Here is a 14789-nt window from a genome sequence, read left to right as displayed (position 1 = left end):
AGTTTACAACAGTCCCTGATCTGGTGGAAAAACTGAACTTTGGACACACTTTTGATCAGAACTCCCCTCTCTCTCTCCAAAGAAGACCCCTCCCATCACACAGACGGGGGCAGCCTGAGGTCCCGGCACCGGCGCCGCTGGAGGGGAGAGGGCCTTCCGCCTGCTGCACTGCTAGGCTTCCTGAGATCTAGGCCAAGAAGCCACCCACCCTTCCTTCAGGGCCAGTGTTTTTCCATAATGACCAGGCTGCGATCAGAAATAATCCCATCAGCCTCCCAGAGGCTCCTATGTGTATTTTAATAAGAATAATCATCATGAATGATGAGGACTATTGTCATCACTGTGCTTTGTATTTAGGGGTGGGGAGGGCTCTTGGCTCTGCAGACGTGGCCTGGGGGCCTCACCCAGGCCTCCCAGGAGGAAGGTGGCCAGTGTGCCTCTCCAGGCTTCAGAGGCACCCCGAGGGGCCTGCCCAGGCTCACACAGCTGCACCTCAGGAAGAGGAAAGCCCTACCCACCACCACGTACTGTGGCAGGTTTTCCCGGTCCCCAGTCTCTCCTGGGCTACTCATCCGATACCCTTAAGCGTCATGGTTAAGAATGCAGTTTTAGGAGCCAGACAGGCCGGGTCTGAATGTGAGCTCTGCTATGTGATCTGGGCACAACTTCTCTGTGCCCACCTCACGGGATCATCCTGAGGATTACAAGAATTAACACATGGATCATGCTTAGAATGATGCCTGGCACGAAGCAAAGCTCAATAAATGCTGGCTTTTATTAACATTTAGTATTATTGACTGGTATTATTAGTTTGGATCATATGAAATCGCTGACCTTTAATCGTTTTTGACCTATAAAAATGGCAACTTCATAGACATGGGTGGTTCTTAATGGGGGCAATTCTTCCTCTGCCCCCAAACCCACCCACCCCCATCCTGGGGGACATTTGGCAAGGTCTGGAGACATTTTTGATTGTCACGACTGTTGGGGGGAGGTGGTGCTACTGGCACCTAGTGGGTAGAGGCCAGGGCTGCTAACACCCTTCAGTACACAGGTGAGCTCCCACAGCAAGGGGTTACCCAGCCCCAAAAGTCAACAGTGCCAAGGCTGGCTATGGGGCCACCTAACAGGACTCCACCACGCACAGATTTACTTCCCTAAAACACCCTTTCCCGTGACTGGCACAGCTCCCACTGCCTAGAGAATAAAGGCTCACTTCCAACAGGCTCTGGCTTCCAATTCATCTCCAATCTTGTCTCCTCCCTACTGTGGCCTCACTGACTGTAACGGCAGGTCCCCCAACACTCCAGGCCTGGAGCAACCTCTCTGCTCTCCCCACCAGCCAAACCCTGACACCTGCTCCGGGAAGCTTTCCTTATGGGTCTTTCTTGCCCAGTCGGGCTGACCATGGCAATCACCGGTGGCTCTTAATTAATGTGACTCCTGGGTCCCATTCCTGGAGATTCTGATTCAGGGGATTTGGGTGGGGTTCAGCTATGTTTTCAGAAGCAGCCCCGGGGGCTCAGGCTCAGCCTGAGGTGGCAAATGCCACACCCTGGCCTGCATCTTTATTTCCAAGTTGCTTTGCTCTGTTACCACTCATGTACACCAACCCTCTGTTGTGCACTTCTGGCTTATTTTATTAGCTGGATGAGGGCAGAGACCTCATCTTAAGAGACTCCAGCTATTCAAAGGGTTCCAAACAAGTGCCTTGCCCTCCAGAAATTCTAAGTAGTGAATTAAACTTGAACCAAAATTAGGAGTTTGGGATGAACAGATATGCACTACTATATAAAAAATAAACAACAAGGTCCTACTGTAGAGCATGGGGAACTATATTCACTATCTGGTAATAACCTATAATGTAAAAGAATCTGAAAAAGAATATATTCTTTATATAAAAAATATATAGAAATAACTGAATCGCTTTGCTGGACACCTGAAACTAGCACAACATTGTAAATCAGCTATACTTCAATTAAAAAAAAAAAGAAAAAAAAAAGTGAATCCAGGAATCTTCAGACTGTTGAACCCAGGAGTCACCTGAGGTGCTTGTTAAAAATGCAGATCCCCAGGCTCTAAACTCTAGGAGTTCTGCCTTAGTGGCTCTGGGCCAGGGCTCTGGAACCTGGATTTTTAACCAACTGGGTTTGAAGCAGGTGTCCCTTAGCCCACTGTTCTGATTCTCTAACACGTTGGCTCCAAGGCTCTCAGGGGCCTCTGGCATGGCTTCTGGAGGGAAGTGCTCTTTTAATGGGTTGCTGGCGCGTCTGCAGCCCCAGCACCCAGAACCCCAGGGGACACTTACACACATGCTGGCTTGTCCTCCTGCACCAAAAACCTGCAGGTTCCATGGAAGCAGAACTGACTGTGGGAAGCTGGGCAGTCATTAAAATGGGACACCACAGCTGCGGCCACGGGCGGGTCTGCTGGGGAGAGAAAAGACATTCGGCTCAGATCCAAGGCATAGCAAGACATCCCATGGGTCCACCCCACCGGACAGGGAGCCTGGATGGCTGGGGTTTCTGGTCTCTACCAGTACCTCCTCTTCAGCTCTAACTTTCTAACAGCCAGTACAGGACCAGAGATGCCTGCATTGTGAGCTTTCCAGTGGGGCTTTACTTATTTACTTAACTTTGTAGAAAACAAACAATCTTTCCAAAAGACTGAGTGTAATTCAGAGACACCAGAGCAATTTTACTTTTAAAGCCTGTTCCCCAAGAATGACCTAATTTTACTTTTGCAAAGTGATAGTGATGATTTTTTAAAAGATAGCCTTCATAAAAATCTGTTTTAAAGGTAGGAAACCGGGCTTCCCTGGTGGCGCAGTGGTTGAGAGTCCGCCTGCCGGTGCAGGGCACATGGGTTCGTGCCCCGGTCCGGGAAGATCCCACATGCCGCGGAGCGGCTGGGCCCGTGAGCCATGGCCGCTGAGCCTGCGCGTCCGGAGCCTGTGCTCCGCAACAGGAGAGGCCACAACAGTGAGAGGCCCACGTAACGGGAAAAAAAGGGCATTTCCTGAGGCTGTGTGAGGGGGCTGATGAACAAGGGGGCAGTTTCAAGCGAGCAGTGGAAGTCAGCAGAGTACAGAAGAGTCAGCCCAGCTACATTCACAGGAGTAGGAAAACACATCTTATTCTTAAGGCCTACTGGCCATCAAGGGGAATTCGATTTTGCTGTATCTGGGATGTGTGTGGCGGTGGTATGACATAAATATAAGCACTCAACTCATTCACTATTAAAACTAAGGACAGTGGATACTTTAAAAATAATAGATATAAAGCAATTTGAAAGCAGTTTGGCTTCACAGTACCATCATTTAAGAGGGAGCGGTCATTTGTTTTAGTTAAGTGATGAGAGAAAAATAAGTAGCCCTGCAATTCCTCTTGCCATTCCACGGATGGCGGGGTGGGTGGGTAGCACTATTGTTTTCACTACCATCCCCCACCCCAAGATGCTCAATTTCCTGAGAGTAAATCTTTTTTTTTTTTTTTTTTTTTGCAGTACGTGGGCCTCTCACTGTTGTGGCCTCTCCCGTTGCGGAGCACAGGCTCCGGATGCGCAGACTCAGAGGCCATGGCTCACGGGCCTAACCACTCCACGGCATGTGGGATCTTCCCAGACCAGGGCTCGAACCCGTGTCCCCTGCATCGGCAGGCGGACTCTCAACCACTGCGCCACCAGGGAAGCCCTGAGAGTAAATCTTATAGTTAAAAGATACATATTTTTCCTATTACATGATCTCTGAATACAGATTTACTACTTTTTAAGCAATCTTTTCCAACACCAGCTACTTTTGACCCTATTTGATCTTCACATTTCCCTGGTTTTAAACTGACTTTAGACCCTACCCATACCTTCATCTCCACTTGAGAACACGGATACGATTTTATCTCCTAAAACCTCAAACCACCCTGTGGGGTAAGCATTACTCTTCTCTGTTTTTCAGATGAGAAAAGGAAACTAAAGATTAGATAAACTCGCCAGTGGACATGTAGCTAGAAAGTACTAGAGTTGGGATTTTATCTCAGGTCTCTCTGATTCTAAGAGAGTAAAGAGCTGTAGAAAATTAGGATACTATTCAAGTTCAAGAAGACAAATGCTGGGAAGGCACATAATCAAAATCCACAAATCACGTGGCAATGAGGAAGGGGAATTCTTAGCTTGTTAGGTAGTTAGGAAACTAGATTACTTTCTAGTAATCAGAAAGGGGCACTTTTAGGAGAAGCAAGAGGAAGTATTACTTTATCTGGGGGAGGAGTGGGGAACTATACATACGGGACTTATTATTCCCACAAGGGAGTAGTAGCTGAAAAACAAAGATGCAAAAGATATTTCTATCTGTCCACAGATGATGCTTAACTGAGGAGTAGCTGGAAGTAGGGTGGGGGGCTGGTCCATAGGATGGTACTAAGTGGTCTCACAAAGCATGCTCTCCCCAGAGCCCCAATCTCTGGGCTACATGGTGCTCATGCCCTAGAAATCGGGAGCTTCTGGCTTAGAGCATAGCTAAAATGGACTCTGAATTACTTTTACAGCTTTAAACATGATGCTGGGGGAACCTAAGGGAGCATCTGAGCTAATTTAATTCCCTCTGAGCATTTCTCTCTTTGGGTAAAACCCAAGGGGAATCAGATGTGATGGAACCAAATTCAAAGAAAGGTATCAGTGAAGAAGCAGACAACACAGACAACATATTTCCTATTTTCTTACAAAGGTACTGTTTTTAATAACACAACACCTGTGTGCGTGTGCATGTGTGCGTGTGTGTGTGGTGGGGTGGGCGGAGAGAGAGAGAGAGAGAGAGAGGAAAACAGACACACATTCAGAGAGAAAGTCACCACTGGTATTTGACCCCCATGGGGTTCATCCTGCTTGTGCTTATTTCTAAGGCAAAGGCAGAATCTGCATCACTTTTGGTATCCTTTTCTAACCCAAGAGAAGAAGAGAATCACGTAACATGAACATAAAAACAATGTGCTAGGTTCATATCCCACCTAAAGCGGGCTTAGAGTTTTTAACTGGGCTTAGGGTTTTTAACCCAATGTGGATTTTCTGGGGTTGGACTATGATGATGCGAACGATGATGATGACGACCATTATTATGAATAGTAGCTACCATGAATACATTGTCTACTAAATGCAAACACTATGCCCAGCATTTTATACAGAGGATTCTGTTTAATCCTCACAAGAGTCCAGAGAGGTACTCATTACTACCCCAGACTATAGATGAGGAAAGTAAAGCCAGGGGAGATAAAGGATGTTCAATGTTGCTAAGTTTGCAAATGGCAGAGCTGAAACCAGAACTCATGGCTGGCAGTCTCTAAAGCTCCTGCTCTTCCTAATATGCCCCATTGTCGCTTCAGGGTGTGTGTGTGGGGTGGGGTGGGGGGCATGGAGAGAGAGAGAGAGTGGGGAGAGGGCGAAAGAGAGAAAGGATGAGTTGAGGGTTAAATCCTTACGGGCACCTTCCACAGTTAAGACAACTCCTCCATTTGAAGAGTAAACAAATCAGGAATTACCATGAAATTCTCAGGGCTGTTTTTAGAATTAAAAGAGCTAAAAGTCCCAAGGCAAAATGGTTTTAATTAGCAAAGAGGCTTTAGGAATCGAAAATAAAATCTCAGTGACATCATCTGAAGTATGGGCTAAAACCAGACTCTGGGCGTATGTACTCATCTAAAGATGCTCAGCATACAGATTTCAACTTGGCCTCTTACCTGCGTCCAGCTTTCACCAGTAACACCACCTCCTCCCCCAAAGCGCATGAGGAAGGGAGAGGTGTGTGTGAGATGCCCCGAGTAGCCCCCAAACTGCATTTTAAGTCCATGAAGGATTAAAATGAGATGGAAATAGAAGGGAAAGGCACCACACATGGAAGATTACCCCTCCCCACCCAGCTCTTCCTTCTCCTCCTCACGACCCTGTTCTCCAGCCCCCGGCTGCCCCTTCCCTCTCTACCTTGGCCTTAGTGATTTAAAGCAAAAAACCAATTAAGAAAATTGCCAGTCATGATCTTGCTTTCAAGACGGAAAGTCAAACCTCCCCTCTCTCTTACAATTTAATAATTTGATTTCAAAGAGACAGATCATCTCTTTCTTTCACATCATCAAACCAGAAAGCCCCTTATTCTAATTACATCCTCTTGGGTGTCAACCAGCATTTTGAAAATACTTCATTTCAAATTTCCATTTACAAAGTAAACAAGGATATCTTCGTTTGGCTCTCATCGGCCAGCTTTGAATCAAAATGTGAACGGCTCTGGGAACTAGAGCTGAGTCCTGCTGGACGGGGAATTCTGTTTTGGCTTTGCTGGAAGAACAGCCCCGTTGGAGCCTGGGGCCACCTAGGTTTGCAGTCTCTGTGTGTCTCTGTTCTCTTTATTAATATCAAAATTGTTAGGTAAAGTGGTTGGCAGGAAACCCTCAATCCACCCTTAGGAAAAAATGCTTCCTCTTGTTGAGTCTTTGAACCATAATCCCTTCAAACCCTCCACACTGAGTACATGTAAATACTACTGGGACAACTGTTTTTCTAGAACACTCTATGCCCTCAGAACTTTTTGACAGATGCCTTGTTCATTTACAGTCTGCAGATGCGGTCTGGGTCGATGAAGGACACTCCTCATTTTAAAGTGAGGAAATGGAGGCATCCAGAGGTAAATTTTAGGCAAAGCTCAACAGCCTTAAAAACACAGATGTGATTTTTGCGGCTGGGACTTTGTCCCATGACAAATACGTGGCTCTTCCTTTTCAACCTGGCAGTTATACTGATGATTTTTGGTTGACCTTAGATAAAAGCCCTTTAATTAGGATTATATTCCAAAAGGAAAACACCGAGACGTTGAGAGGGTGGTGGGATTATGGGCAATCATTTTCTCTTTCATAATTTTCCAAATTTTATAAAATGAACATTTAGAGTTTGAAAATAAAAATTATTTAAAATTAAAACTGTACAATGTTAAAAGATACTTTAAATCATTTTTATTTTTCATTGTTTTACTCACAGATAAAACTGTAGTTTTATAGAAAATGGCCTTTATCAATCTAGATTTGAATCTGCATAAGATAAATCATGTTAGTGACTTGTGTTTTATCATTAAAGGGGCCATAAGGAGGAGGGATACACAAAATAAATGTTTAGAGAAGACAGAGGATGCTAAGATGAAAGATGTTTAGTAAAAGCTGACCTCAGGCTTGGCCTCTAGGTGCAAAAACCTCACATGCTCCCACTATAAACAACAATGAACCCCAGAAAGAACATGGCCTGTGTGATCCACTCCACTTCCAACTCCTACACTCATGTCGTTTTTTTGTTTGTTTGTTTTGTTTTGTTTTTAATTGAAAGAGGACATTTGGGAATCCATTCTATGAAGCAGGCAGGGAATGAGAAGAAGGAAAAAGTCTGGGGCAGAAACTCCCATGAGTTCCTCTAAACTTCTGTTATTTTCCCTCCTGAACACACAGACTACATTTCCCAGACTCCCTTGCAGGTAAGTGTGACCATGTGACCAGGTTATGGCCAATGGGTGTGAGCAGAAGTTATATGCACCACTTTGGTCCATATAAACCTCTCCAGTGAGATCTCTCTTTTTCTTTCCCTAGCTGCTGGCTAAATGGAGAGAACTCCTCCAAAGGCATGGAGGAGGGAGGAGCCACAAGATGGAAGCAGCCTGGGTCCTTGGATAACTGCAAGGAAAGAAGTCTGTAAGGCCAGGAACACCTGCACAGACTTTGAAATATGCAGGAAATAAACAGAGTTCAGGGCTTGTCTATTACAGCAGGGAGTGTTACTCAAGTGCTAAGTCTGAAGTATGAACAGTGTTTGGGGGTTAGTGAATTTCTGATGAGGGAGAAATCCTCTTAATAAATCATTTCCTTTTCTCCTCTTCTTCCATAGTCCCTTCTGGGAAACTCACCCAAAATACCAACATGTTTTACACTTAGAATCTCAAGTCCATTTGACCCTTACTGGAAGCCTCCAGTTTGAAGCCCTTGCTCCTCAGCTTATGGTATGTCCTGTCCTCTCTCTGGTCAGGTCAACCCTCACAAACCTCTACAGGGTTGGTAATAATCTTTTGGGGGCCAGGAGTGACTTGTCCTTGCTCAATGTTTATGCGACCAGCATTTGTAACTGAGCAAAGTATGGATGGAGCAAAGGCTACCTCTTCAAGTGTAAGTCTGAGAACACAACAAAATATAAAGCACTGTGGCCACAACTGAGAGCAGGCAGGGTCCAGCTGTCTTGTTTGAAATGACACAGCTGATGTGAGTTTACTAGATTATCAAAACTCTCTAGACAAAAAATTCACCAAGGCAGGATAGCAACGTGTCTACCACATCTTCAGTCTTCCTGATACAGAAGGTGGTGCCCTATAATTTCTCCAAATTGCCACATCTTGTATCTCACCAGTTACAAAATCTTAAATCATCTGCCTCAGAGTATCTTGATAATATCTCATCAATATCACTGAGGGCTTTCCATCCAGGCTTTAGTTATACTGGTGGTGTGTTACATAAAAAACAACTTTTTATAACAGCCCCAGAAAGAGTTTTATAATTTGTTATTTAAAAGGTAATACCTATTCATTGTCGAAATTTTAGAAAATAGAAAAATCCTAAGAAAATTACTTGCCATTGCTGAGAAATAACCACTGCTTTCACAGAACATTTTATAGATGCTTATGATTTCTAGTTGTTTTCCCTTTTTTGTTGTTGTCCTTTGCATAAGGGACTATGTTTCTTTGACTTCTTTTCCCTTGTAATGATTTAGATATATCTATTTATGGTTATCTTTAAATTAAAAATATTTAACTTATTTTCTCTAATTATCAATATTAAGAATGAAATTGGATGTTCCATTCGATATGGAATTCAGTGTACTTTTACTTCCTCCTTCCTCTTGTCCCCAGTTACCAGTTACTACAGCCTGATTTCATATCCCTTTTACATTATTTCTATATGTAACTTTTATTTTACTAATTAATTTTGACACTTGTACTAAATATAACTAAATCAACAACAGTTACTTGGACACACATCATCACTGTTTTTTCTACACCATATCTTTACCATTTTGGGGGCTTTTAATCTTGATACAGCTGCTATCTAGCTGTGTAGGATCTTTGGACATTTTTCCAGGAAGGGCATGCAAGGGGTATGTCTACATCATGAAGTATTATGTGTCTGAGAATATCTTTCTATGTTCTCGTCCACATTCATGGCTTTGCACGTGAATGACAACTTGGGTCACAATCTGTAGACCCCGTAAGGCCTCCTACCACTGACTTGTGGCTTGTAGTTGATGAGAAGCCCAGAGTTAGCTTTACTGTATTCTTTTGTAAGAAACCTGTTTTTTGTTTTCACCTGGATGCTTATGAGATTTTTTTCTTTGTAATGAAAACCTGTCAAGTCACATTGAAAGTTAATGCTTTCAACCTTAAGGACACATCTTTTTCAGCTTCAGAAAGTTCTCTTTAATTACTTCATCGATGACTGTGTCAACCTTAGTTTGCTTTCTTCTTTTGCAATTATTATTATCTGTATATTGGATCACTTAATTCTGTTTTTCAGATTTTTCTCCTCTGTAGTTTTATCTTTGTGTCCTTCTGAGCTCTAAGAGATATTTCCCAGGTCATTAAAAAAAAAATCACTGGGCTTCCCTGGTGGCACAGTGGTTGAGAGTCCGCCTGCCAATGCAGGGGATACGGGTTCGTGCCCCGGTCCAGGAAGATCCCACATGCCGCGGAGCAGCTGGGCCCGTGAGCCATGGCCGCTGAGCCTGTGCGTCCGCAGCCTGTGCTCCCCCAATGGGAGAGGCCACAGCAGTGAGAGGCTCGCGTACCGCAAAAAAAAAAAAAAAAAAAAAAAAAATCACTGATTTGATTTACTGTTACATCTAATCTGTTACTCATTAGTCCATTATGAATTCAAAATTAGGTGCCATATTCTTCATCTCCTTGCAGTTGTTTTTTTACTAATAGCTCCCTGATGTGGTTTCATAGATGCAATGTCAGCTTCATTCTCAAAGACACGAATTAGAGATAATTCAACATCTTCTTCCATTTCTTAGAAGTAGAGACAGTCATTGAAATTCCTCACAAATATTCTTCTCATATAATATAACATCTTACAGAAACCCCCGAAGTAACTTTTTGGCCAACCCAATAAATCTTTCATGTGGCCAGTAATTTCTTGCATCATTCATCTTTACAGATGAAGATCTACTTTGTAGAGTATGATGGAGAGTTAAGATAGGTTCCATCAGAGACCGTGTGGCCCTGTTCAATATTTTTGGCCCAGATAAAGATAGAAAGGGAAAAGTTTAAATATTGGATTTAAATATCTGAGGAATCTGTTCGGTAGAAGCAGGAGACAGAGCAAGTACAGCAAAGGGTTTTATCTCTAGGACAGAAGTTTTTTCTTTTCTTCCCTTGTTTGCAAGGCACCCATGCCATGCCAGGAGTAAGAGCTGACGGAGTTCATCATTCAGTGTGGCCCTGACTGGTTTCCTTTCTTGAGGTGTAGACAGGATCCAGATGGACCTTCCCTAACCCCACTGCCACATGGCCAGCTCTCACCTACATACCCTGGCCTTCCAAGGTGTGATTCTGCTGCTGACAATCCCCTCACCTCCTGGAGGGGTGGATGCTGTTCTGGGGGGGATGGGTCCCATCTGAACATTCACTGGCAGAAATTCTTCAGAGCCTCTAGTACTGATACAAGTTTAGAAATAGTTTCATGTTCCACTGAGCACTCATTTCAATGAGCATCCAAGGGCAGATGGGAGAAAGGAGGAGTGAAAGTGGTATGCTCACGTCTCCCTTCATTTTCCAATAGACATCTTCTACATTATGGGTGACCAGTGTAACACTCCCTCACCACCCGCCACCAACCCCCTTAAGTTTCTCCAGGAACTTCATTCTCAGTTCTCCCTATGGAATCCCCAGTGAAGTGTCAGCAAGTACTTTTGCATGCTCAGAGTGGACTGGTTTCCCCCTGGTAGATGTTTGAGCTTTACCTGGCCAGTATCTCCCAGAACTACATACTCAACCTTCTCTCCAAGGTCTGCTGGGATTCCCAAAGAAAAAACTCAGTGCCAGTGTTCCTGCCTCTTCCATGATCTGAAGGCTTTGTCTCATAAAAAGTTGGGAATTCCTGGTTTTAACTCCACAGGCTGGGTGTAAATCAACCACATCAGAACTCTGTTCTTAAAAGGAGAAATGTAAGGGGATTCCAGAAACACCAAGGTCACTTTACCTCTTAATAGCTTCTCCAAGCCACACTGGTTCAGAAACAAAGATCTTATATTTTGATGAAACATTTCTTTTCTATCGAAAGTAAAATAAAAACAAGAAAAAAGCCCTAAAGGGTCCCATCTCCCCAGATTCTTCCCTAACCAAGGAATGAAATATTACAGAGATGGAGGTGCTCAAATCTAACTTTCTAGCTAGCTCAGAGACCATCCCTCCATATGGTGTCCCTGAGGGGGGCACTCCACCTGTGCTTGACTTTTCTTATACACAGGGCTCAGTACTCCCTAAGGCAACTCCTTCTCTTTGGAGCAGTTTATTGCAAGGAGGTTCCTCCTTAAACCAAGTTGACATATGCCTGCCTGAAACCTCTCTGTTTATTGGTTTGACTGTTGGAAGCCACAAAGAATAAGTCTCCCTCTTCTAGACAACAGTCCTTTCATGTATCTGCAGTCGGTTTCCAAATCTCTGAGACTTTGTGGTGATAAACCCAAAGATGGCTCCTAACGATCCCCAGCTCCTGGTATCCATAACTTTGTGAATTCGCCTCCCACACTGTCTCAGGATTGGTCCTGATAGAATATGGGTGGTATGTGACTTCAGAGGCTAGGTCACAAAAAGCACTGTAACTTCTGCTTTCTTCTACTCTGATCATTTACCCTGGCGGGGAAGCTAGTTGCCAGGTCATCAGGAGAGGTCCATGTGGCAAGAAACTGAGGTCTCCAGACAAGAATTATGTGAGTGAGCCCTTATCCAGCCCCCAGTCAAGCCTTCAGATGACAGTGCAGCCTTAGTTGATATCTTGACAGCAACCTCTATAAGAGACCCTGAACCAAAACCTCCCAGCTAAGCTGCTTTGGAATTCCTGACTCTCAGAGCCTGTGTGAGACAAATGTTTACTGCTTTAAGCTGCTAAATTTGGGGGTAATTTGTTACACAGCAATAGATTACTAATATACACTCCAATTCCTATAAATGTTCTTTAGGTGAGAAAGTCTGTCAACTTTTTTTCTGTCTGACATTTTTTTTAGTGCCATTCTTCTAATAGTCCACTACAGGGTAACACTGATAACAACAACTATTACAGAAACATTTACCAAATGCTTTAGGTTTACATGCATCATCTAAGTTAATTCTTATAAAAGCCCTGTGACATAGTTCTATGACTCTAACCATTTTACAGACGAGGAATACAGGTTTAGAAAGGTTTAGGGCCTTGCCCAAAGGCACAGAACTAGGAATAGGCAGAGGGGAAATCCAAAAACAGGTGGTGTGACCCCAGAGCCCACACCCTAAAGCTCTGGGCTATGGGAACGGAGGACAGCAGGAATCAATCTCCTATGATCTGATTCTACAATAATATAACTCAATTCCCCATCAATTTGCTAGCAGTTCTAGAGCTTATATAAACCTTGTGGTCAACTAAAGCCTCTAGCTTTTCTCCACATATATGATTGTCAGACTTGGCCTCATATCCTTCCTAATTAAAGTTATTCTTAACCTAGATACTGTTAAATGTGTCACTGTTCAATTTAACCTGGTTGGTTGGCTTTGATCCATTGTTCTAGCTCGATACTTTTTTTTTCCCCCTTTTGAGTCTTTATTCTATCATCCAATGTTTCAGCTATCATTCTGGGCTTTTGTCACCTCTAAAGTTGATAAATTTGACTTATATGTCTTTTTTCAAGTTGCTCATAAAAACCTCAACAGAAAAGGAGGACAAATCTTGCTGGCAAACCCTTGAGGCCCCCTCCCAGGTCAATATGAATACATCAGTGACCACTTTTGGGGCATGTTCTGATTACAAACTTCCTGTCCTTCCCAAAAGTTCACCGGTGAATCTGTGTAGGGTATGCCTGGGGATTCATTCATTTAAGGCAGTCTCTACCATTGTTCCATCTTATTGAACAGCCACCTTTTTAACTCACATTTCTCCATTTTGTACTACTGAATACTTTGATTTGGTCCTGTGCCTTGCTGAAATCAAACTGCGTTACCTTGATAACATTGTCCTAGCTGCATTTTCCTCATCAATCTATAACACTAAAAAGGAAATAAAATTAGTCTGCGGTAACTCATTTTTGATGGATTCATTCAGAGGCCCAAGAATTCATTCTCTATCCCCTGTAATAGTTAGATCTGGAGTTTTTCTGAGAGTATCATCAAGTTTTCTCATCTATAGTCTAAAGAATCTTAAGGTGTTTACTTATTTAAAGTCAGAAACATCTTTGTCTTTTTTCATTCACTGAGCAATTTTTTTTTTTTTTTTTTGCGGTACGCGGGCCTCTCACCGTTGTGGCCTCTCCCGTTGCAGAGCACAGGCTCCGGACGCGCAGGCTCAGAGGCCATGGCTCATGGGCCCAGCCGCTCCGCAGCATGTGGAATCTTCCGGGACCGGGGCACGAACCCGTGTCCCCTGCATCGGCAGGCGGACTCTCAACCACTGCACCACGAGGGAAGCCCCACTGAGCAATTTTTACATTTCCTACTATTTCTTAAAAATTCCCAGCAGGGATGGAAAGATTTTTGCTACAAGAGTCCTCAGTATACGGAGGTGTAATTCATCTGTACCCCTGAAAATAAATTCATTTATGGCCTTAGGTGGTCTTACTAGGTCCCTCATTTGCCTTTCTATTTCTTATTTGCTATGTTTTATCTTCTATAGTTCAAGTTTTAGCCAGTACTAGTCTTTTCTTGGTTCTGTACTAACCTCATTCCAGCTGCCCCAAGGAACGGACATATTTCTTCCTTCTTTACCTGTCTGTTCCCAAGTATAGGGTTAAAAAGTCATTTTCTTGTGAGGCCAATAGCCATGTGGGCAAGCCTCTGTTTCTCATGTCATTCAGTTTTCCTGACATTCTCGTAAACACCTGCCAGCGCCCAGAGTAACACCTGGCACCCAGGAGGCACCAACGTGCTTGTTCACTTAACAAAGTGCCATTCAGTACTGGTCTTTGTCATCTCTTGGGGCATGTCTTTCTTCTGATCTTCTCTGCACCACTTATTAAATGGTACCGCAGAGACCTCCCTCTGCAGATGCACTTGGGTCTTCTTCAAATGTTTACTCTTTGTCTTTATCATGCACCCTCTGACTATAAACTCGGAACCATTATGAGCCTTCCAAGCTCCCCAGGCCATATTCCTTTTTAGAATCCTACTCACGGGATCACATTTGGTTTTCCTCTGAATTTCTGGAGACTCTGCTTTTCTGAAGTTGAACTATGCCTAATGTTTCCTTCTTTCCTGTTAGAAACTTTAAAATGACACAGAGACACACCAGCCTGTTATCCTTTCTGGTCAAGGCTGCATTCAAAGGAGCAGGTGTCCCTGTCTTCTCTACTTTCTGAGTGATACGACAGCTGACAGGTATGTAAAGAAATCTTCAGGTGTTTAATTTGTGGCACATTGAGACTTCCAGAAAATGTACCAATCTGACATTTGCTGTTAAACCACATTCTATCCTTATGACTACTTTGTAATCAGGATCCATGCAGTGTTAATTACTTGGGTAAACCATCTACCCATAGAATTGACC

The 14789-nt window shown here is 43.6% G+C and overlaps 1 protein-coding gene across 1 annotated transcript in view; it reads right to left on the bottom strand.

The window, feature by feature from the left end:
- Positions 1-14789, bottom strand: part of TGFA (transforming growth factor alpha) — a gene marked incomplete at both ends in the record, with an annotated part of 97001 nt that overhangs the window by 14827 nt on the left and 67385 nt on the right. The window contains one exon of the mRNA XM_079720678.1: positions 2309-2429. Within this exon, the coding sequence (XP_079576804.1) occupies positions 2309-2429 (121 nt within the window). The remainder of the gene's footprint in view (positions 1-2308; positions 2430-14789) is intronic.

The sequence above is a fragment of the Hyperoodon ampullatus genome, assembly GCF_949752795.1.
Source record: "Hyperoodon ampullatus genome assembly, chromosome: 15".
In the NCBI taxonomy this organism is placed as follows: Eukaryota; Metazoa; Chordata; class Mammalia; order Artiodactyla; family Ziphiidae; genus Hyperoodon; species Hyperoodon ampullatus.
The sequence above is the reverse complement of the archived record's forward strand: the minus strand, read 5'-3'. Positions and strand labels throughout refer to the sequence as shown.